The 26428-nt window shown below is 32.4% G+C and overlaps 1 protein-coding gene across 2 annotated transcripts; it reads right to left on the minus strand.

Moving 5' to 3' along the window:
* Positions 1 to 242: 242 nt before the first annotated feature.
* On the minus strand, positions 243 to 26428 carry LOC110994030 (ichor). Of its 2 annotated transcripts, none has more exons than XM_022260499.2 (3): positions 26319 to 26428; positions 25815 to 25949; positions 243 to 3739 (listed from the first exon to the last, which is right to left on the minus strand). In XM_022260499.2, the coding sequence occupies exon 3, from the start codon at positions 3658 to 3660 to the stop codon at positions 2263 to 2265; it is 1398 nt and encodes a 465-aa protein (XP_022116191.2). In that variant the 5' UTR covers positions 3661 to 3739; positions 25815 to 25949; positions 26319 to 26428; the 3' UTR covers positions 243 to 2262. The 2 variants fall into 2 exon arrangements, with proteins under 2 accessions (XP_022116191.2, XP_022116192.2); XM_022260500.2 differs by having other exon boundaries at positions 26211 to 26428.

Consider the following 26428-nt stretch of genomic DNA (forward strand, 5'->3'; position numbering starts at 1 on the left):
TGATAGATTAATAGGTAAAATGTTTTTGCTGACTACACAATCTGAGGCACGCGTTTCTCCAGTGCGGCCCTGCACTCTGCCGGCAAGTACTTGTCGCAAAAACACATTTATCGTGCATTATGTATCTTTCACATCCGACGTCTATCGCGGAAACTGTGCGAACTTAGATCTTTCTCTCTTTGTTCGCGGCCTAGTTACCTTTAGAAATCCTCTCATGACCTTGCCGCAAATGAAACAATTCGTAACAAAAATCTCAATTTATTTTACATTAATTTACACTGTACTTATTCTAAACTGAAATGGAAAAATCTACTTATATACTGTGTATATTACATTAAATATTTAATATTGTCGGCTTACAATGCTGACGGCAAAGTAATTCATTAGGGATACAAAGATATACATTAACAATAAATACTTAAAAAACTAAACTTAACACTAAAAAGGTACAATTTTAGTCTACAGACATTGTAGGAAACGCAACGTGTGAAACACTGAAATTTTGACCTAATATATTATGTTAAATTAATTCCTAATTACCTGAATTAATTAAGCGTTTCACAGTGCATTTTGCCCACAATGAGTAGAGCGGTTTTAAATACCTTTTTTATTAAAGGTTTATGTATAGGAGTATCTATGGGTGCGCAGATGTTTAAAATAGGCATATGAAACAATTGAATAAATGACCTAATGTATGTACCCTTAGTAAAACAATATATCATAATGCTAACGTATTTAATAATAATGATAAATGTTGTGTGAATATATTTAGAAATAAACGGAAATACAAATTCTTTAAATATTATTCGACAAAATACATTTTCAAATATATATATATGTACCTTAATTTCCAAGAGTTTGTACTAAGGGTGTCAGCACAGTCAAATCAGTGTTGCCAGATTAAGAAATTGGTATCGAAACCACAGATTAAAATATTTAAAAAGGCTAAATGGACCTTTATATTGTCTCTTAAAACCGCACTCATAGTAATACAAATGTTATACTAGCTGATGAAAGGTTGATTTTCGATGACATTTTAGTAAATTACTAATTATCATTAGTAGGTCACACTGTCATGGATTAAATTTTGTGCTTTATTCCAATATAAGATCTTACTTAGTAAGTACATTTTGGACGGTATACGTATATACAGATGTAACTGAATTTTTAGTAATTAAAAAATCAAATGCTAATTTTAATTATAACTAAAACACCCTGCCCTAATAAGTATAAAAATATTTGAAGAAATAGTTGATGAAAGTTCAGTGTGTAAAATACTGCTACGATATTTAACGATTCTACGACGAACCAATGTTCATGAATGGGAAAGCAAATCTGTTAAAGTAACTTAATTATATGTCAGTCCCTCAAGATCCTAATCACCTGGTATTCTAGCAAAATAGTCTTACGAGTGATATTATAAAAATAGTTTACTGAAATAATTAAATTGAATTGATACAAATAGTTTGCTACTAATCCGTGTCCTAGTTATGAGTTGCGCAATAACGGATCGCTGTTATTACATTAAGTTAGTTTTTCGATCATTTCCCGGACACGATAGTTCCGCTCATGCGCCTGCGCACTGCAAGGATCTCGGGGCCATCAATTGTTATTATTTAATTAATTAGGAATGTTCACCTGAAGGCGATGCATGAATGAAGTCAAGACAATGATTTTGTTCTTAAATTAATGTTGATTTGAAAATCTGAGAAGTACATCTTAATTATATATATATTAACAATAATTAATAATGAGATTACTACCAACTATAACTCAACGGTGAGTGATTTTAACGTTTAGCCTCGTGAGCTTTGTCTTTGTTTATAAAATTATACAATGTACCTAAAATATACAATAAAGCTAATTAATATCTTTTATTATTTGACTATAAGTAGGTAATCGGAGTAAGCATTCACACTCGAAAAATATAAATTATGTGAAGAGTCAAGGAGACACCGTTCTACGTTCATACATTACTCAATCGGAATGAATCGATTAACATACATTTCATACACGACACGCAATGAACGTAAACTTAACTACACAACAAAATTAAAAACAATATTATCTACATTATAAATCTGAAGAGCTTAAAACTAGATAACATTGCACTTTTCCTTAGGAGGATAATAACTAAAGGGTTTAAATCGCTAACTGTGTTAGAAGAATGACGGTTAATATCCAATAGTCTAAATAGATTTTCACCACACGTTCACAAACACACAACTACAAACTACGAAATGCTTTTGAGCTAGATTCGGCTCAGTCTCTTCCGATCCGTTTATGAATTTGCTGGTGTTTTATCAAATGAGCCTTCTGTCTAAACGCCTTTGCGCATACGTCGCATCTGAATGGTTTCTCTCCAGTATGCGTTCGAAGATGCACTTTAATATTTGATTTATTCAAGAACCCCCTATTGCAGATCCCGCACCTATGCACCGGTTTCTCTTTTCCTAAAAGCCCGCTTAGCTCAGCAGAGGTTGCCGATGAAAATGCCATAGAACTTCCATGTAAACTTGAGCCATTGTTTCCTTGTTTTGCTTTTGCTCGACTTCGTTTTGATTTACTAGAAGGCGTTATTGTTGTGGTGTGTGCGTGAGGATAACCCAGTAATCTGTCAGGGCTGCAAAGGCCGTCTGGTTTTAAACTCAGTCCGTAATGGCCACCATATCTTCCATTCAATAGGCCACCCACGCCATCTGTCGTTGAAACAGCATTACCAGGAGGTGAAGATGTTGATATGACCTCCATTCCATAGCTAGTCGAGCTGGGCGCTTCTTGCTTAACTGGTGGGCCATTTTGTAATCGATTTTGTAGCAACGGCATATAGCCTTGAGTAAGTAAATTCTGAAGCGTTGACCCTGCTTGTCCGAAATTATTTTGAAAAAACTCTTGGGTTTTCGAATACTTATGGTTTTTACTAGGATAATCTAAACCAGATTGGTGATTTGTTTGGTTGGGTGGGGGAGAGATGGATAGACCCAAGTCTGAAAGATCTTGTGTTATTGGCATTTTTTCCCCTTGTTGACTGCTGGCGCTGGTTATCCATGTCATGTCTATGTCCATCCAGCTATCTCTTGAGTCGTTTCTCTCAGGATCCTCTGGTTGAGAAGGTACAGTAGTGTCTGCGATAGCAGATCCTATGATAGCCGCTATATCTTCTATTGAACTTAGGTCATACATTTCTTGTTTAGGAGCGTCATCGAAAAGTTTGGCTGGCGGTGAGCAAGATTGAGCACAAGAATCGGCTGCTCCCGGGCCAGAAGATTCTGCAAAGGGTTTTGTATCAGATACATCTAACGGAAATGGTTTAACATCCTCTAAGTCGGGTGGTTCCGAGTCCGTAGCGCATGTGGAAGACGAGACTACCTCATTATCACCGTAGCCACTCTGAGTAGGGTAATTATTGTTCTCTTCTGGAAGACGTTGAGCAATAGCATGGAAGTGATGACCGGAGATTCCATTAATAGAAAGGTGTCCAGTGTAGCCAGTAAACGGCGGGAGTGGTTTAAGTTCCGCGAGGGGTGGAGGAGCGAGTAGAGAGTCGAGAAGCTCGTGGCAAGGGGGAGAAGAGGCCTCGTGCTTTGGGTCGAACCAGCAGGCGCCCAGTAGTAGCTCACTGGAGGGGGGCCCGCCGCCCGCCACGCCGGTGCACTTCATGCCGCGCCTTACCGCGACGCCAGACCCGACAGAGACCCCACCACCACCATACTTAGATGCCGCCACCCTGCCGCGCTGACTGAAACAATATTTCATAAATTAAAAACCTCGTTAAAGTTAAGACATCTTCATTTAACTTTATTGGTACATATATTATTTTTGGTACGTTAATGACTTTGGTAATAAATAAAATGTGTTGGAAACTATATAAATTTAAAATGAATCTTCCAAAGTATATCGTCTAACGTATACATCCCTCGTAAAATTAAGTCTACGTAATGAATAAGAATTATCGACCAATGTAAACTGAAGATCATAGATAAAATATCCAAAGTATATATTGAAACGAACACGTGCAAAACAAGAATACCTTAGCTGTATTCGTAAGTAGGCAAAACGAATATGAAACAGAGATATTGGCGCTAAATGGCAACCATTTGCTGCGCGCGCGCCGCTTCGCATCACTAACTATCTATGCTAAGATATTTGTACTATATACTATTTTTATTTACATTTTCATAAGTCATATTTTTTGTAATTTCTGCTAGAAATCATAAGTATTACACCAAAAATTCAAACATCTTTACAAAATCTTTGAAATTAAATTTGGTGGATACACATATGTATAGCTTGTTGTAGTTAAAAAAAATATTTTTTTAATTAGACGATAGTATAAAATAGTCATTAAATTTCACCATTTTATATCGTTGATAAGATGCTTTGTTTATTATATTTTGTACTGTAATGCCTCAATGGGAATTGCGTTATTTTAGAATTTAAATTACTATTACACACAATTATATTTTTCTATGAACAACTGAATGTGGTAAGATTTCGTATACAACCCAACTAAAGGACCGATATCACGCACAATTGCCCAAGCATTGCACGCCATTCGCAATATTCAATCAAAAAATCGAGTGAAATATTAAAATTTGTCTCGGCAACCAAGAGCGTGGCCTTCAGGTTTTTCGCAAATCTATTGCAGCCGATAGCCCGTAGCGAGTTGGCGCAATGTGTTCGATAAAAAAATCGTTACAAGACTTGATTGCACTTAAATCGTGACGCGGTGTTAGACAAATTGTTATAAATTGCAAACAATATATTTTATATCGTATAATTTTTTTCCTATCAGGTTTTTCACGATATTTCTAAAGCGTTGTGAAAAATATTTGGTTTAAGAATTTAGTATTAGAAAGTAACTAAGTCATCATAACGAAATAATTTGCGATCAATTTATTTAGACAACTCTATCGAAAACTTCGAAGAAGAAGCCGCTGCCTTTAACGTGCGACTCTGATGAACCTATGACCATGAGGTCATAGGTTCGCTGCCCGGCTGTGCACCAATAGACTTTCATTGTGCGTATTTAACATTCGCTTGGCCGGTGACGATAAACATCGTGAGGAAACCGGCTTGCCTTAGACCCAAAAAGTCGACAGAGTGTGTCTACTTACTTATCAGATTGACAAATAATATCATAAAACAAATTTGGAAATCTGAGGCCCAGAGTTATTTATCGAAATTTTCTATTTAGGATGCGGTAACCGAAACTATGTTTAAAATATTGGGAAAGCTAATTATTTAATACTCTCTTAAATAGAGATAAGAGAAGAGAGAAAAATCAGTGACGCTGCAAACCCAGGCAAGGTTTCAGATTTCAGTGTTCCGTAATAAATTTTTGCCATTTCTATCAGGCACATAGGTAATCATCCTTCTGTGCCTTCAAGTTATGACCCGAAGGAATATCGTACGAACGACTTACGTCCACAGTGTCGAGTAGCACATGCTCAAGCCAAGCTAAAACTGAAATATGAACTTACATAAAAAGGCCCCGAAATATTCTTGATATTTTAATTAAATAAATAAATAAATTTTAATAAATAATATTACTTGTATTACAGTAGAAACTGTTATATTGCTACGATTTAAAGCAAACGTTTACTTACCGAAGCAAATCTCTCAATGGTAATGTAATTTTAATAAACTTATATACACTAGCTTGTATCGAAAATGAAATGATTCTATTCATAGACAAAATATAACTAGTTACAAACATATTGTTTACATCATGACAGACCCAAATAATGTCTTTGGTTAAAAAAATAATGCTCCGTATCAAAGTTCAATCGATTGCAATCATGCAAACAATTGTTGTCTCGTCCGAATTCGAAAGAAAGTTTAGGTCCGGTTCGCTATTCGCTCTGTTGACTATGTCTCAGTGAAAGTCTGAGTAAATACAGCCTGCGCCGCGCCTCGTCTCTTGTCATTTGTCGTTTGAATATCTTATATATTACTTACTACTGTTTTACTTAGTATTACTTATTACACCTTGATGGCTGGAAATCTTTCACAGTCCGTTTCACAAGGCATTTTCTTTTGCGAACTAGCGAACTGTGGAATCGACTCCCGGTGGGAGTCTTCCCTGAGAGATACGACCTAACTAAACTTTTTATAATTCGAGCGTACTCCTCCCTCAAAGGCCGGAAACGCACCCACTAAAAATGGGTACCCATTGGGCTGCGATGACAGCCATTTTTGGGCGTTTGCCCCCCTATTATATAAAAAAATAAAAAAAGGCTGAAATCTATAAATCTTATTATATATTTGGGTATCCTTTGCACCAATGGATTTTCTTTCTATGTGCGCATTTAACATTTCGCTCGAACGGTGAAGGAAAACATCGTGAGGAAACCGGCTTGCCTAAGACCCAAAAAGTCGACAGTGTGTGCAAGGCACAGGAAGCTGATCACCTACTTGCTTATTAGATTGATGAAGAAACAGATTCAGAAATCTGAGGCCCAGACCCAAATACAGTTGTAGCGCCACTGATTTATTTTATATATGTATATTTAAACTATACTTTGAAATATCAACTGTCAATGTTTCATGAATATTAAATTAACTTTTTGGTAATATTTTTACTAATCTATTTGTATACAATTTTTGAACATGATGTTCAACAGGTGTGCAACTCAAGACTGTAAATTTTGATATTCTATAACCATATACATGATTAAAATTAAGATGAAAGACGATTAATATATAGTCCGTAAATGTTATATAGTTTGTTGCAAAAATATATATAATAATTTATATTAGGTATTAAGTATAGGTAAAAGATTTAATAATTTAAAAAAAAAAGCTTTGTCTAAACTAGTGGTATTCCAGCCTTGAGGTAGGTTAAAACTGGAACCCCTAAGGCATTTACCGCAAGCTATTGTGAATCAGCACCGTGAAAATCGAAAACTTAATCATAATCAGGCAAGTAACGACCTAATTGGGCAATGTCAAGGTTGAATTTTCCCCGCGCAAATTTGGCAGTTACGACCTATGGACATTGCGGCATGCTTTACGCTACTGACATACTTCCGCGTAGTACCGTTAGCCGGCCCTGTTCCGTTCTTGCCTCTCTATCGTTCTCGTTCGATTGTGTAGCTCTGTTTCGCTCGACGTGCGACAATTTTTCGATGCGGGCGCAGCATGTGGGTTGGCCCGAAAATTGAGTTCGTGATAGGATTTTAAAGTTAAAGTGGGGGATATGTGTGTCAGAGGGTCGTAATATGTGAAAAGTCACGCGGCCTCCTCGATTGAGGGAGGAGACGTCGATAAATATTATTAACAAAAAAAATCAAGTGTCGTTTGTTTGACACATCAAATTCTAGATTTTAGTTTGACGTCGAAGATTTTTATTAAGTAAATATCTAACGGAGAGGAAGCTCACATGGAATTAGCTGATACCGCCGCCCATGAATACTCTTAATGACAGAGGACTCGCGAGTGTGTTGCCGACGGTTTAATTATTCCTACTCCTTCCTTAAAAGATAAAGATCCTAAGTCCAGTCCAAACCAGTCATACATTTAATTTTATATTTAGTAATTGTATTCAGTTATTTTCATATTTTATATACCAATTTCACTTAGGGTCCTTCAAGAAAAGAGCATGCCGCACTTGCAAGCCTTCTGCCAATGAGACTGTCCATGGGCAGCGGTATCTTTTAGCATCGTGTGAGCTTCCTGCCGGTTTGCCTCCTAGTACATACAAAAAATGTATGGTTCACCTATTATGTAGTGCTTATCTACTAAAATTATAAGCACACATGTGTATTATTTACACTAAAACAGATCCGGGTTCTATAACCAATATCAGCCGTAATTTGTGCGACTCGTAGCAAATTAATCTTATTTTTTTTTTCTATAAAAATTTGACTTTATAATTTAATGAACGCGCCCATTTAATGCTAAAAAACATTTTCTTATATCCTTTATATTCCATTATTAAATTAAAAATACTATATAGTCTTTAAACTTCGACAAGACGCGGGCTTCAAGCATAGTCACAACAATTTTTCTATTAACGAGTTTTATGTAAAAAGAACTATCAAATTTCAAATATCTGTAATTTTAGACCCAGAAAAATTATGCATAAAACAGTCACCTGTTCAAGCGTGAATTTTGTCACGAAACAATATCCAAAAAGCACTGACACGTCCACTGATCACGAGTTAACTGACTGAACTATTTTTGTTCTAAAAGTTATAAAATTAGTTTTAGGTAAACAATGAGGGCGGTGCGTGTTATCCTTACCGTTAGGATTCTAAAATCGTCTGCTACCTACCAATAAACTGACCGGAATTTTATTGCCGTTTAAACTGTATAGTCCAAAATTTTAAAAGTACCGCAATCACGTTTAATACTGTTTCAAATTACCCTAATTGGTACTGGCGGCAACCCCTCCTTTACCAGATATATTACTTTAGGGAGTATTGTAATTTTGACTTAATTTATTTAAGGATAGCTTACATATGTAATGCTCAATTGGGAGATATAGTGGTGCTGGTATGAATCGTAAATTTACACATTTGTTGGTCTTATTTTATGGTAAAATTATTTAAGAACTCTCAAAGCTTATCCGCAAACTCTAAATTTACTATGTCTAACAATTTCTTAAGAAAATCTGCGCGTCACTTGCCTATTGCCTACGCCACTTGTATACGCTACAATGACGCGTATAGTGATAAGTAAATTAGCCCTTTTAATGGATGAAATATGTCTTCAGTACCATAAAAAAAATCTCTCTAATTATTATAAAATGAATGCGTTTATTTCCTTATCATCACGCTTCTTTAGAAGTTATATGAATTATATACTAAGGAATAAATTGCAAAAACATTGGATAATACAACAGAAAATATGCATTATATGGTACATATTTATAACTTTATACTTTAATCAAATTATAAGTTTCTTACTTATATAATAAAACGTTATCTTGCCTCATATTGCTACCTTGAAAAGCCTGTATACATAAGAACTCAACGCGCTCGAAGCAAAGATAAATTAACTGTGTCTAATAAATAAAGTAATGCTATCAATTCTATAATTTGTCAAAAATTTAAACATGAACTAATTTTACTGCTATAATAATATCATTGTTATCAAAGTAAGTATCTAACTGTTACTTACTTTGATAATCATTCTAAGCCTTCAATTATCTAATATAGGTTTTTACTGAAACGTCTTTATTTACTATAGTATTTAATTTTTGTCATGCAACGCGAAACGAGTGTAGATAAAGACAATACAGTCCATAGTTTAATAAAATGTTTATGAATAGTTACAGCCCGACAGTAAAAGATATTCAAATATAACAAGTAGCGGTGTTATCTTTGAAGTAAAATGACAATGGCATCCCTAATCCTAATTGCCTAGCATAAACATGACCTGAAGGTACCGTTATAAGATACAATTTTGAGTCGTAAATATTTGTTTATAACTTGAGCTTTAACTAACCGACTAGTATTGAAACTAAAACTAGCGTGGGGTGGTTACTAACTACTTACAGTTTCCTAGATTGTTTTCAATTTATTTTATTATTCTTTATTACTCAATATGTCATATGGAACATGGTGTAGTGGTTGCAGCTCCTTACAAACATTGTGTAATAAAAACTTGGCGATTAAAAAGAGTGGTGGAGAGTTTATTGCCAGTCCTTTTCTTCCGTTCTACGCCCTTGATTTGAGAACTGGCAGTAAATGTAAAAATAAATTCATTTAATTTTTTTTTGACGTTCATAAGTGTACATTATGTTACCTATATGATTAAGTGAATTTTGACTTTGACTTTGATTACAAAATTTTGCAATAAATTATTATCATTCATATTTCTCATTTTTAGATCACATATTTTTTGTTTGTAGGAATTCTGTAAGATAAGTATAGGGCAGAATGTATTCGCTTGTTTAAATGTGTACAGTAAGTTTTATTTAGATTTTGCGTGTTCTTATATGTAAGCATTTATTGTAATACTTGTTGGCACATTCTTTATATAAATAAATAGTTGGCGATGTCTTATCAATTTAGTATCCTTTAATTTTAGAACTTAAAGCAAATGTTATACGACTATACAGTAATAATAAACCAAAAGCAACTTCATTAACAGGTTTATTATAAAGGCTTTTTATAATTTATTACTCTTCTATTTTATACCATACCCTTTATGAAAAGGGTTCATATTCTGAATAATGCGAAATACCAAGTAGCCTGATTAACATTTGAATAAAGTTTTGTGACCGTCTTCGCTACAGAAAAGTTTTTTTTGGGAAAATAGTAAAACAAAGCGAGAACTTCTTAGTTTGCATATATTACATAAATTGAGAGCCGATAATTTATGACATGAATATTTGTAAAACCTTTGTGTTGCACGCGGCAGGCTTTTGTTAAAGCTTCAGAATTTTAAAAATCACTTTAAAAGGCAATATATAATTTGCTTAAGATTGTCATATTGTCGACAAAGCTACCTTCGAGACTTTTCAGATAAGATTCTATTTTCAAATAACTACAAATATTAAGTATCAGAAGTTCTAAAATTCTTGATGGACACAGTAATCATCGAGGCAAATAGGAAGGAACAAAAAACGATCGGTCATTGTCCTCCCCCGGGATAGCCCGGGATGGGTCGTTACTACTAACGGGATCTGGGTCAACGAACCGCGGCCTCGTGACGTCATGACCTTGGTTTGGGAGTGTTCGATCGCTGAGATAACACGTTATTTATATTCGATTGTGTAGAGAATTCAGGACTACCACTTATATTGAGCATATGAAGTTAATATTTACAAAAAATGGTTTTTACCTCTATAATTGAAGTTTATTAAAATCATGTTTGCAGTTCAATAGTAACTTAGTTTCATACAAAGTATTTACGTAGTAATTATAATCCTCTTACGGTGTTAAAACTATAGAACAAGCACGTCTCAAAGAAAATAATTTAATAACAGGTGTTTTTTTTATTAAGTACTGTTTATTATTCAAAGGGTCACGAACCGAAAAATAAGGTCATATTAATTGAAACACAGATGTCGATGCAGGTGCAATTATTATTATTAATTAAAATGAAAACCATATTTTTTTCATTTTTAATTTAATACGTCACATATTTTTTTACCTTCTAAAATGTTTGAAAAAATTATGTATTTTTAGTTTTTAGTTTGGACAAAGTTATTTTAATTTGAATAATTCTCATAAATTTATTAAATCAAGTCTACGTTTGTCTACACGGCGTAGAAGTGCTACGTGTTTTTGTAGAACCTAGAATCTAGATCTTAAGTCTACGAAACAAAGGTAGCTACATATTAAATTTTAAAATTTATTGGGTACATATGAATTTGACGATTTGTCGTTCTGGCCAATTAGACGTCAAATATCCCCTCTTTGGTTGGGAATTCCAAATTCAATTTCATACAGCTATTTACTCGTGCATTGTTTTTTCAAAAAACCAATTATTTATGTAATTTTCCCACTATATATATTTTTTTTTTCTGTCATTCTATTTATTGCTACGCTATCCATCGTGCACGCACCAGTGCTCCAAAAGCAGCTCGAAGAATTAATAATGTGTATGGCGGCGGTGTCGTAAGAGAAAACACAGTTCGTTTTTGGTTTAAACGTATTCGATTTGGAAATTTCGAACTGCAAGCCCCGTGGATACCCAAAGACCAAAGTTGCTAATAAGTTCTTAATAATATCAACCGTTACATGATACCAATTTCAATGAAATAATATTTTTCCATGACTTGCATTTATCACGAATAAATTAACGTTATTTTGGGGCAATAAGACGTTCTGAAACGAATTATTATATGTTGAGTGTTTAAGATCAATAAGCTGGTTTCTTTAGAGAAAAATATTTAGTTTCAATAACACAAGCAGAAATAATTTTCGTACTAGAGCTGAATTATAGAGATTGTTTTTGATAATAAAAATATATGACACAAGAAATCGAGAAAGACAAAAAAAATAGGAAGATGTTTGCGAAAGGCCCTATGTGGCTTCGTAAAATCTTTCAGGAGGCTTATGTCCAAGGACAAGTATAACAGAAATAAACTGGCATGCCGATTAATTATTAGTGTTCTTTTTTAAGTACTTTTTAATATACTATAGTATAATAGTACTTATTGATATATATTAATAAGTACTTCACATTTTATATACTACTTGTATAAGTAATGACAGCCATAAAGGCTTTTCATATTATTATTATATTATATATCTATGTATAATAATTTGACACCACGCATAAAGAGAAAACTAAGAAAATCTGAACATTCATGTGTTCGTGTTTCAGACTACTCTTACATGAATAACTTGTTGACAAAAATTACATATTGGACCAACTTTTACTTAGTAAATAGAAACGGCCGTATCTTATTACCATAGCAAAGAGTTCAATCTCCCGTCAAAATTTATCTTACTTTTACATTTAGCAAATAAGTGCTAATACAATTCCTTACGGTCACTTTTACGCGTAGATTTGTAGTAAAAAATGAAAGTTTACACTTTTAAAAGGCCGAAATTTTACTATTGGGTAGTACTAATAAATTGTATAAATAAATAGTACTTTATCAAACCAACTACCTCCTTTTTAAGCCGCCCATTTTTGCTGCAATATATAATATCTGAACTGTCCTTGAGAGATAACAATACCGATAACAATTTCGATTCCTGAGCACCAATGCACTGGATGAAGTGGTTTTATTTGAATTTTACAATTAACAATGACACTTTTTGATGGTAACTGTAATGGACAAATTAGCGATTATCAATCAAAATTTGTCAGATAAAGATATTTACGTCTATGCCATTAATAAATTTTCTCTATGAGATGTTCTGCTCTTAGAAGCTGTTTTATCTGTGGCTTCCATTTTAGTTCAAATGCTACACGATCGTCTAAACAATGGAGACGGTAGTGTACAAACTAGCTAGTGACCCAAAAACAACCTTCGAAATTCAAAAAACAATACAAGCATTAATCATGTTCCAATTTCTATTGAATGTTAATGAAACGGTGTTGAGTTTATCTTAGCGTGCTCTCGCCAAAGTTTAGATCACTAGAGGATAAAAATAGGGCTGCTATCAAAAATGTTATTTTTAACGTAAAAATATACATTTGCTGAGTATTCCTGATTTAAATTAATTTGATATTTAAAATACAACGCATGTATTTTGTAATTTACAAATTTATTGTTTAACATTTATTAAATTAGATATTTTTTGTCCTCCAAACCATGGTTTCAAATCAGAAAGTCAGACGCCTAGTTATAAAGAAACTTTATAAGGGACATTTAAATAAGTGTTCACGTTACGATGGCTACAAAAATCAATCTTACTGTTATATAGTAAAACGCAGTTTGTGCCTGATAGATGCATAGAAATCTACTTTTATTAGAGTATTTTTAATGAGATGCGCTGAGTGACGAAACAAGTTCTTAGCTTGCTAAAATTATCCCAACCTAGGTCTTCAATAGGCTTAATATACAGCTCAAAATAGGCGTAAGTCAAAAGCAACGAAGTCGTAATCCCTTATATTAATAAACCGATGGCAACCCTAATCCATGCCACCGATATGTCTGCGCTGTATCGGCGGTCGGCAATTAATCTTAGATTAAGTTCACGGTTAAGGCTTTAGATTTATCAGCTAAGTGTACCTTAGTATTGAGTACAGATTGTTGCAACTTATTTACCTGTAAAAGGAATTTCTGTAGTTAATCTGTTTTTAGATTTTTTTATTGTGTCCAATTTATAATAGTGGAAACAACGACTGGTAAAACCGGGGTTTTATTAATAAACTTAAATTCTATTAGTTAGATGCAAATATATGTTTAAAGTGGTTTATTTTGTAAATCGTTTATATTTTTATTATGTAATGTAACGGAGAGTTAATACATAAATAAATATCGACTCGGTTAAACGCTTTCTTTTACTTGATAAATCTGCGACAGCAGCAACAATTGAAATTTGACGGTTCTTATCGCAGACCTGTTAAGTTTAACTTTATGATTAAATGTAGTAAAAATTAAATTAAATTAAAATTAAAAATTTTACTGTTTTTCAAATTTGTGTTGGGGTCGCTACTTCCTTTATCTATACAAATTCTAAAAAGTATAGCTATAAACTTAATCTATGCATGCGTGTTTGTTGTGTATGTGTGCATGTGTGTGTGTGTGCTGTGTGTGAGCGAGTGTGTGCACGCTGTCAAGTATACAATTAGGTCTGTCTGTAAATTAAAACACTTCAACATGTATAAAAATGGAAGCGGATAATTAAGAGTAATAATTGCTTATCAATATTTAATTAACGTACAAGTAATTGAAAAAATATTTTAAAAATACCGATTTATGTTGTATCTTATCGAATGATTACTGAGTTAAGTGCGCGTCACACTGTTTTTGGGTCAGACTGAGAATGAATTTATTAAGTCCACGCTAAAAGCACACTAAATATCGCTCAAGACAACAGCTAATGGACAATCGATTTGGAGTCGATTTATGCTGCAGTAATTGATTGTAAATTTGCATATAAACTTAGACTATTTTCTTCTTTATATTGTGTAGAAAGCTTTTTCGTATATGAACTAATTGTTTAATAAATATAACTGTAACTTAAATTATTTGTATTATTATTTTTTAACTTAAACTTAACTAAAGCACTATTCTGTCTATTATAAACCTAAAGTTAATACAATTTTACAGAAAATTACATTTATAATTATTATATATTATAAATGTAATTTTCTTATCTATATATCCGTTCGTGATTTTCTGGTTTACTCTAAGAAAAGAAATTGTGTATTTTTAACCTATTATCATAAGATCTACGACGACATAGCAAAAGAAATAAAAGCGGAATATTTAAACGATTTAACCGGTTCAAAAGACAAAAGCAACCAAATATGATCATTAAGAAAAGACATGTTATAGTGTGTGGTCACAAATGACCAAGAAAAAAACACCGTACGTGAACTAAAATGTCGTATAAAGTAGGTTTACGAGCGTCGGCGTGACATGTGTACGTGCACGTACCACGTACTACGCGTTTTGATCCTCAAAAACCGTATTTAAGACCTAATTTTAGAAATTTTGCAAATTTATTACAAATCCTTTCAACTGTTTCTACTGGTGCTTTAAAAATAACAAAAGGATCTTTATTTTATTTGGTAAAGTTATGCAAAACTATGTTGAATAAAGAATTATTATATTGACATCAAACTAAAAACTGTATAGTCATATTATTATTAGTGATATCACGTGTACTACTACCACAACTAAAATTTTATTTTATTCAACCCGATCAAAAATCATTCCATGAGAACAGTTCATAAATTGATCATAGAATACATTTTACAACGCAGAGTAAGGGCCAGTGTCCTGCGGAGGAACAGGTTTAGTAACGGGACCCAACTGACCCCAAAACAATTTTTGGAAGCTGGCCATCCGAAATTGTTCATTACACTTTTTTAAATATTACTAATTGGGTACATGTCGCAACTTGTAAATTGACGAAAAACTTTAATCATTCAAGTTGTTTTTATTACTTTGACTTAATTATTATTCATTCAGTTTTAATTTTGGCAGTGTCATTGCACTTGAGTGTTAATGCGCGATTTCTTATAGCACGTTTTTACCTTACTAAGACTATATGGATATCGTGATGCCAAAAACTATGTATAATTTTGGTCATGGAAATGTGGGAGGGAGCGGAGCGGGACGTAAACTTCCATTTCCTTTAGATGATTTATGGTATTAAGATAAGAAAGTATAAGCTGCCAGCTCTTTAGTCTCCTGTGATGACGAAAAAATATAATATAGATAAACATTAAGTATTTTATTATTTTGCTATTATATTAGGTGCACAGTATAGGTATGTATATAATAAAACTTTTTTTTGAACTAAGAACTTATGCCATAAAGAGACAAATTTATTAGAAGATGAATAGGATATTTAATAATTAATATATATCTATTTTATTTTTTATCATAAGAGACTGAAGAGCTGGCAGCCACCTCAGACAAAGAATTTGTCTAGCTATTCAAACCATACGCTGTAAAAACCTTGCCTTAAGGAAATCCATTTAAAAATATATTCTAGTTATTATATTATATTTTTTGAGTTTTAGATTCAAAGAATGTCAATTTTGTACGTTACTTAATTAGTAGTAGTATTTAGATAATATCTAATTAATAATTGAATAAATAAATACACAATGTTATATCTGTCTTTAAGTCAATTAATTGTTTCTTAAATTATTAGATTCTGGCAACTTTACGTTAGAAAAGTTTTTTAATGGGTTTTACTTGCCATACCTAAAACCTATTTTAGGTTGTAACGATATATAATAAGTATATTACTAGGCTAATATTAAATCGTTCGTAATACTTCTAAGTTATGTTAAATTAATAACGATCAACAAAATAAAATTTGGCTTAATACACAAAAAATGTATCAATTTACAACCAAAAGAGTTTACCCGGATTCATTTTTGGACAGTTATAAGGTATCTCGGTATTTTGATAATATTTAGGTCGATCGAGTATCCTGTTGATTCACCCAAGTGTGATGTAATTTTGATGAAAGTTAATTTTACATTAACCGAATTTTTTAATGACTCAACGGCATTTACTGTATATAATAAGTGAAAGTAAGGCCTACTTTGAGAGATAATTCTTTAGAACTAAGCATGGCAGTGAAATGAAATATCATATTTACGCCGTTTTTTTAACATTAAATCCAAATAATTGTCATATTATAATAACCTAAATCCTTGTTTTATTTCAACATCCTTAATTTACATGTCAAGTTAGTAGTATTTATTTATAGCTAAATGTTCGCCTTTTCTCTAAATCGCCTGTGGAAATGTAGCCTTCTTAAGAAAAAACCTCCTCTAACCCACTCTAGATGTCTATATTTCCTTAGTTTGAGATATAGAACCTTTAATATTTTTTTTCCAGATATTATATTTTTACTGTATATGTGGGTAGGGCTTTTTCTAAAGAAATGGATATAAACAATACTGTTCTACACTGTATAATATAAAAAAAAATTATATCTTTTGATTTTGATGAACACGCGGCCTTTAATTTTAAATACATATATAATTATCAATAAAACCCTTGTACATTAACAGACATAATTGTTGATCTATTTATATATATAAACCCTCCGTGCTTCATCTGTAATCGGATGTTTAAAGTAAGCCACTGTGCTCATTATTAAAAAAATAAAGCAAAATATTAAAATATAAATAATTTGACATGGCAACTTCGTGAACACCGCTGCGGTGTAGGTCAATGTAAAAGCATTGCTAACTTGCTCTTGACTTTGAAAGGAGGTTTCGCGGTCGCGGGGGGGATAGCGCGGGGAGGGAGGGAGGTAAAAGTGAAACGTCTCTTAGAAGTGCAATTCACATGAAGTTAATTGTTTGTATGTCGAGTTAGTAGGTGAACCTCGTTGATAAATTATTTTGTTTTGAACAAAAGCAGTGTTCATAAGTTTTAACCAGAGAATATTATACTGCTTAAGATACGTAGGTTCTTATCATTCAATGCCTGAATATGATCCAAGTAAATATTTGTTTAATTTTATAGCTCACATGTATTAGAAACGTCCAGCCGTAAGCTTCAAGAAATAACGCACCCACCTGAGAACTGCCGAGTTCAATTAAAAAAAAATATTAACTTATGTTTTCAAGTTAACCAAAAAACACTTTATTAAGTTATTAAAAAAGAAAAGTACTTGACAAACGCCATAAAAGAAATGGAACGTAACGTCTGCTAAACGCGTATAAATAAATCAGTAGCGCTACAACCTTTTCAGATTTGAGCTTTAGATATCTGTATCATTTTTATGATCATTTGTCAATCCGATAGGCAAGTAGGTGATCAGCTCCTATGCCGCACACGCCGTCGACGTTTTCGGTATAAGGCAGGTCGGTTTCTACACGATGTTTTCCTTCGCCGTTCGAGCGAATATTAAATGCGCACATAAAAAGAAAGTCCATTGGTGCACATTCCAGGATCGAACTCGCGACCTTTAGGGATGAGTTGCATCGACGAACCTAACTTAATATATTTTCAAAGAGTTGATTTTAAGCTCTTTACTCAAGCCGCTAAAACTTCTTTTAATAAAAAAGCACCGAGTAAACGTGACTAATATAACAAAGATTTTATAAATTTTTCAACAAAGCACAGCATATGTAAAGTAGTCATAACATAATATATACTATTAAATTCTTTAAGCCCGTACAGTAAAATTGTAATTAAATGGGAGATGCTCATTAATTTTGCGAAATAATACCGTATAAGCTGTAAATATAGTTGAATAGCTCACATATGCAATTATCGTGTTTACGAGCGGCTAGCTACAACGGTTGGCCAGTGCGAGCTACGATATTGTGACGAGAATAACTGGACGTATGCTCTACTGAACACAACAAACACTCATTCCACTGTGAACCATCTATAGAAATTAATATTGTATCGTATAAACGATGGAAGCATATTCAACAATATCAAACTTATTTTAGACTCTTGTTCAAAATAAAATTTTATCTTTGTTTGCATATCAACAATGAAATGTCACCCCTTTTTATGATTATATTATTATTCTTTGAAATCAGATAAGCAATATACTTTATAATAGCTTTAAATTTAATGAAATATTTTCCAAAATTTCCATCACAAGTTTTAGTCTTAATAAGACTTTTGACAGTAATCCTTATTTCAGACAACTTAAAGAAAACTTTAAAACCTAATAACTGTTATAATCATCTTCAAGAATTCATTTCTTAACACTTTCTGGCATGTACAGGGATACTATTAACATAATTAAATAAAAAGAAAAATTAAATTAAATAAGGTATGTGCAAGAAGTGCGAAAATCCATGAGTTATATAGTTAACGAGACAAAAATAATAGAACAAAATATAGCAAATAAAACATGTAATCAGTGATTAGAACATTATTAAAAAAACTGCACATTGGGGATAACACTAAAGTAAACTGATACATAAATTTGTTTTTGAATTTATGATATTTATACAAACAAGTTGCGTTTAATATGTTAAAAATTCTAAGTATAGAGACCTATACACAAATGTAACATATCTAAGTCTAGATATTAATTAATTCCCGGCTAGTATCGCGTTCATACGTCAGCAGACAGTTATGTGACGTAGCAACAAGGCCGCAGCGCACGCGTCCACTGACACGGTGGATGTGAGAATATGCGACCACATGACCATATATGGGCCTTATTAGTATTTTCCAAATCACAACTTATTTTTTTTTTGTCTTTTTATTCACTACGATCTGTCACATACTGGGGGACATTAAGTAGTTGGTAGGTCGGGACTTGTCATGACATGCTCGGAATGTGACTAGGGTCGCATCCTACTTTACTTTATGCAACTTATTAACAGAATAGTTATGTGAACAGAGTCGTTTATATATCACTAATTGTAGATTAAAAATATCATTGTTAAAATACTGGATATGTAATATTTAAATATAAAGGAAATTTATGTAATGTATGCAATATTGAAAAGCAATGTATTGGATTAATGACTAAAGTACCGTTACACTAAGACCTTGTAAGGACGCTGTTACAATAAGAATTTACGTAACTTAAAAATAAATATTTCATTCGCAAGTAAGTATTAAAATTTTAAAAAGAAATTATTTTTATTTACACCTGATTAAAGATGGGTGGCATAAAGAGAACAGTGACTTTAAAAAATTTGCAAAGCATTGTTTTATTAGTTTATTTTTACCAATAATCAAATAAAAACCAGCTTTACAGTTATTTTAAACTAAAAGAACAAACATAAAGCTCTCTCATATTTTTCTAATAACTCTAAATAGAATTAGCATATTTTTCTACTAATCTGCAATATAAACGCGGCTTATCCACATTCCTTAGAGACTCAAACTGAATGAAATGTAGGTCAAGTTTATTGACAAACCAGGACGTTGCCCGTCTGCTATCCTTATCACACACATCATTATGTCCTGTTCTAATTGGAAGCCTTCTTGTAGGCTGTCTTGCTCTTACATATTTATCAAGTTCTATTTTGAATTCGAATTGCGGTTGATATTCATTGAAATATTATGATAAATATGATTATTCAAAATTCGTGTAAAAAATAAATCAGTATATTACAGTCCTAAAAATAATTTAACTAAATTGAGCCAGTCGCATGCGCGTCGATGTCTTTTAAACTACCCAAGTAAAATTTAATATACTTTTAATCGCAAACATGTATAATTTAAAATTCAAATTTTAACACAATTCGAGGTAAAACAATTATAAGACTCCTAGAAAATACCATTTAAAGCATTTTCGATAGAAAAACTATTTTTTTAAACGTAGGTATATATTTAAAACCAAAAGGCATCTACGGTATGAGGCATAATCTAATCTTTATCCTAACTCCTAATCTTGTACTCGGATATAACCTGAGACAAACCGGAAATCGGTTTAATAGACGGGAAGTGAACCCGCGCTCAGGTGTTCTCTCACTAGGTTAATGGTTTGTTTGGATGGATCTATAAAGGTGAACTATTATGCACAAAAAATGATACTGATGAAGGGTGAGAAACCTTTTGTGTTTTTTTTTTTCTTAACGATTTTATACTATTAAAGATCTTGTTAATAATCAATAATGTACCTTAACCTTTAACAAGCTTTTATAAGCATTAAATAATTTTAATAATTAAAACAAACACATTAATGTAAAGCAAGACAAGACAAGGAATAATACAATAAATTTTATGTACTTTTTATTTTATTACAATATCCTGTATCATAATTCTTAAAGAAAAAAAGAATAATTCTTTGATTAATACATATATGTACATATCAAAGAATTATACTTAACAAAAAGATTGGGAGAACAAGAGATTATCACGCGACAGTTGTTCAATCAATAAAAATATTCTGTTTTGACAAGATAGTTTTTCAAATCAATTAGTTTCGATCATAAATTAATAGTTTTTGTATAGTGTGTCTTATTAAGTTTGACAAAAGCATCAAATTTATATTAATACAAACAGTAATTTATTCAATAATAAACCTTTTTAACTTTTATCTATGATTTTGGTCTCCAATTTACGAATCTCAGGTACAGGTATGCGTAACATTCCCACAGAATACATGAGGTTTTTTTTACAGAATTCAAATATTGATTGAAGGGTTGTACGGGACATCTGTCTCAGTGAAAGCCTGAGAAAGCGCGATATTTTGGTAACATGTGCCTGTAAAGCCTTATTGTTCAAACATGACATGTGTTCTTTTTAAATTTTGAATATTTCTGATGGTAGAGATAATTATGGAGTATATCTTCAATAAAAGATGTTAAAGAGTACCTACGGTTTTACTATAAAACCACAAAAAAAGACTAAATTAATTTTCACTTAAAAAACGACGCTATTGTCTCTATATACTAATACAACGTTTCTCTATTATATTTTTACGTAAATTAGGTAAATTAAAACGGCTCAAATATAAGAGTCTGTCTTCCAACTTCGATGATCTCTAAAGACTCCTTGAACCGTTTCATTATCTATGTAGGTTAAGAAAAATCTTAATACTGTTTATTTTATTTTTTAATTGAATTAAAGTACATATTAATATAATTATAATATTACTTTATATATTTCATAAGAAATTTAATTGTGTTAACCCTACTTTTACCAATGCAGGATTGAAAGGACGTATAAAATAGGTTTATTGATTTCCGATCTTAATTTTCATCCCTGCCCATTAAAACTTTTCTACGTTCATTTTAGGTCATAAGAACGTATACTAGTCACAAAGTTGTTTAGCTTTCTCCGACGTGCGTGACTTGACAGATGCAGACAAAATTAGATCTTCACCGCTCAGATTTAGTGCTTAATATCTAGTGACAGGTGTCAGCCACTAGGCCACTGGGCGAGACAAATGCTGCCTTTGATGTCGCTTGAGTTAACTTGTTTATTGCAATTATAGGAATTTTAATAAAAAAACACAGGTTTCTTAAACGCGTAAAAAAAATTATTAATAAATTAAATTTTTATACTAGATTTCCAACCTTTAGTGGTTTTGGTATTCTGTTATTAATCACTGTTACATATAGTATATGAGAGTGTATAAATAGATTATCATAGATATTATAACTAATTTCTTGCCTTTAAAAGTATAAAAAAGTAAACTTTTTGAATATTTAAGAACGGAATAACAGTATTGTCCAAATGGTTTCATGGTGCGACTCTCATCTCTGAGGTCATCAATTCGATCCCCGGATGTGCACCAATCGACTTTCTTTCTATGGTAAGATCGTATATCGTGAGGAAACCGTATCTATTGAAAGATGATCATGAAACAGATAAAAAAATCTCAAGAGCCTGTAGCTCCACTGATTTATTTTATTTACTTTTTGAATATATACACATTACTTAACAATGGCTATATTAATGACTATACCTTCAGTATCTATATATACCTTTATGAACTTAATTGACTTTTAAGAAATTTTAAGCGCATAAGGAATGTGAGCCATCTAGATACTTCGTATTCTGCCGTCATCGACGGTAGGTCAGTGGTCGGTCAGCTGACGCTTTCACCGGCCATCGTTCATCGTCCTGCGCGTGCGCCGCCTATACACAACACGTCACAAACAACACCATATACATCACTCTATATATTATGCACATGAGCATATTATTAATTTGAACCCAAATACTTTTCACTATTCAGACTTATCACTTTTCTCGCACAATAGTAATTCCTCTGTTCAGAGAATGATCACAAAGTATTATCATTACGTTTTAAACAAGAGTTTGGGTTTATTAGGATGTGTTTTGCAAGTAGAATAATAAAAACAGCAATAATCACTCAACTTAGAAAGACGAATTATTTATCGCTTTGCAAAACCAACATCATTCAGGATGATGTCGGTTCTGCCTTTCTACAGAAGCTTCATTGAAATACTTTAGGAAGAAAATCATATAAAATCAATGATTTTTTAGTTACTACATATATTACTTATCTCTAATTAAACCATAATATATTGTCTCAATGTTATAAATATTTTCTATTGTAAAGTAACAGAAAAACAGATGAAATAACAATATATTAAAGTAGATTCTATACTTATTTCAAGACTTTCTTGTTAAATCGAGGTTAAAACCTTAAAGTTGTATTTCGGAATCTCCTAGTAACTTATGTAAACGTGAATCAGTTGACCATCCAAAAAGTCCTTCTGTTTTAATGATTGTTTGGAAACACCAATATTTACGCTTCATAGATCAACTCGTTTTTTTAACAATATATTCGGTAAGCTGAAAAGTTCGTAGGCTAACAAAGAAAATAACTTTTTCGATAGAATTTGATTATTGATTATTTAATATCGAAAGCAATGATTATAGGGGTCATAAAATTTTTGATACCATTTGGGTAGTACGATTTGTCTGTAGCAGAGCAATTTCTATCCAGCGAACATTCTCTTGAGGTCTGACTGGAAAAAGTCACTGAGGGTTTAAATATCAAGGCATGGAAAATTCATGCAATTTTTGAAAAAGTAAATTCATTATATAGTCACTGCAAGTCTTGCCAACCAGTGCTAAAGATGACTTCCTTAACTGCTTGATAGCATTCAAAATTAGAATAGTAAAGTCATGCTAACTTTTATAAGCAGAAGTCATATACTAAACGCGTCATCTTAGCCGGGTGAAAATAAACCGCACTTGACATTCGCATGGTCATTGCCGAGCGCTGAGACGCGTCGAGTGAAAGTTACCTCCCCTCCCCTCTACCCTCGCCCCCCGTCCCTCACTGCGCGTATATGTGTCACTAGCCTAGACTACGTGGAAAATCATTTATGTTTTACTACGTCGAGGAAAAACTTGGCGAGACCGAAGTGAAAGCATCGGGGTTACTTGGTGAACCCTTTGCTAAACTACAATGGAACTAGGTGTAAGCTAACCTCGAGGATTATCTGAGCAACTATAGTTATATAGAATATTTAACAGTTCAAAAGGCTTTACAGTTAGTTATAATATATATCTTTTTAGTTATGTACTATAGTTATCAAGCATAAAGAATCTTTAAAAAATATCACCTTTTCGATACTTTTTGACATTTGACAGGTGTCAATTGTCAGTTAAGACAAAAGGCGTTAATAGGCATAGGTAGAGGTCTAGACATTTAAATAATTCTATCGCCTTGTTCCGCCTACTTTGCCCGATTGCCTCACAACAGTACATTCTGACTCATTCATAATTAGGCTTCAAAGATGTGTCATTTTAGTTTGTATTTTGAGGTCAAGCTAAACCTATTTAACAAGTGATTTGAATACGGCTTTCGTCACATTTAAGAAACACTGTTAATCTTGGTATCGCTAAGGTGTGGTATTTTCTGTATAGTATCAAACGTCAGATTTTGTATTTTGTTTAAATTGTAAAAACTTTTTAAGGTAATCATCAAAAGATAATCCAACCAGAGACGCCACCGCCAATACATCGGTGGATCCAAATTAAGTAAATCGCTCTACTTGCTGTGACATGAAAAACAATTCGGCGCGTCTAACGACTCTTGCCAACCTTTTTGCCGTTAACTTCTATATTAACATTTATAAAGAGGACCGAATATTTGTTTTTATTTATCTTTCTATTATATATATTTATATATTTAATATAATATTTGTTTATTTTGTAATCCTACAGATAACCCAGATAATATATGTATAAAAAATCACTTATACTAATCATATAGCTAACGATGGAATATGGAATATATTATACAAAATGGTTTGGACATTTACGAAAAGAAAAAATCAATAAAAATATGAAATACAGTTCACTGAGTAATACTTAATTCGGCTGTATTGTGTGATGGTGTGAAAGTGAGCTTATGCATTGATGGTGTGTTTTTGGGGTGTGCTCACTATGAAGGTTATTTAGTGCTATGGAAATTCTTAATACTACTTTTAAGCATATCATTAAAAAGAAATATGTTTGTCAATATTCAGATTGTTACTCTATCCGATAATAAAATTTATAATTATTGCAGCTACCTTTTCCACATTTTCATATATATATATATATATACGTAGGTATACCTATATATATATGTATAGGTATATATATAAATACAAAGTTCACAAAAAAAAGAAAATAATGTAGTAATTCAATATAAGGTATTGTACTAATTTGCGCATCATTCTTATCTAATTAATTGAAACTGGTTCTATTAGGTATTCTAGGTCACTCACCCGCATTACCTAGGTACGATAGGTCAATGTACATGGAACCATCAAATTTTCGTATAACATGTCCAAGGTCGCTTTTGTAGTACCGTTTTATACGGTTGCTTATTAATAACGCGATGTAGGACACGCGTAAAAAAACTTGAAATTTAAAACAAACGAATACTACAAACAAAAAATCGCTGATGAGATATTCTAGAAGTTCTAGCAAAGATCCAGAATCGATAAGTTATTTATGTTTTTATCATGGATATGCTAGTATTATACAAGATTTTTTTTAAATACATTCCTTTTTCCGATTTCCTGATTTTCCTTAGAGAATATTTAAAAAGACCTTCTCAATTTTTAGGAAGTATAAGTAAAAAATACTATGTATGCTTTTTAAATAAAATAACAAAAAAATGCTTAGCTTCGGTCATAAGAATATGCAAAAGTAAAAATTAAAATCGGTGAAGGAAAACATTATTTGGAAACCTGCTTGTCTTAGATCTAAAAATGGCCGCAAAACTGATTTAGAAGTGTCCAAGACTTAGAGAAACTACTAGACTATATTTATAATATTTAAAAATAATACTCACTTGTAAGATTGCAGAGATATTGTGGGTAGCGGTGAATGTTGTTGTCAAATCCAAAACATTATACACTTTGTCAACTGTCACAAGCGTCACTCGCGTCCTGGGCCGAATACCAGGGCGACACAAGACAGGCACAGACTAGAAAGAAGAGAACAACTGTAGACTATACTATACTCTGTGCTATTTTGTGTTAGTGCTACTGTACAGTGTTAGTATTAACCCTAGGAGACCTCATACTATCCCCAAAGTCGAAAGATTGTTATTATTTATTAATGTTTTAAAACTTCGAAAATTAAAAAGAAATATTATAAAAAATCAGGTATAACGGGATAAAAGACATGCAGTTAGAAAAAAAAGTAGAAAATAATGTGATTGGCAAAAATAAAAGATACACGAAACCTCAAGTATATAAAGAGGAGGGTAGAAAATAATAATCCATAAACACTGCACAGCACGTCACTTTATTTATGCCAATTACATTTCCCGGGCACTGAAAGGTCAACGTACTAGATCACTGGTTCACTGTTCACGTCGTGGTCCGTTTGGGTCCAGTATAGTCCGTTCGGTTACGTTAGATACGTTGGGTACGCGGTACGGATGCGGGCGCAAGCCGCGCG

Source organism: Pieris rapae, chromosome 10 (assembly GCF_905147795.1).
Source record: "Pieris rapae chromosome 10, ilPieRapa1.1, whole genome shotgun sequence".
Lineage (NCBI taxonomy): Eukaryota > Metazoa > Arthropoda > Insecta > Lepidoptera > Pieridae > Pieris > Pieris rapae.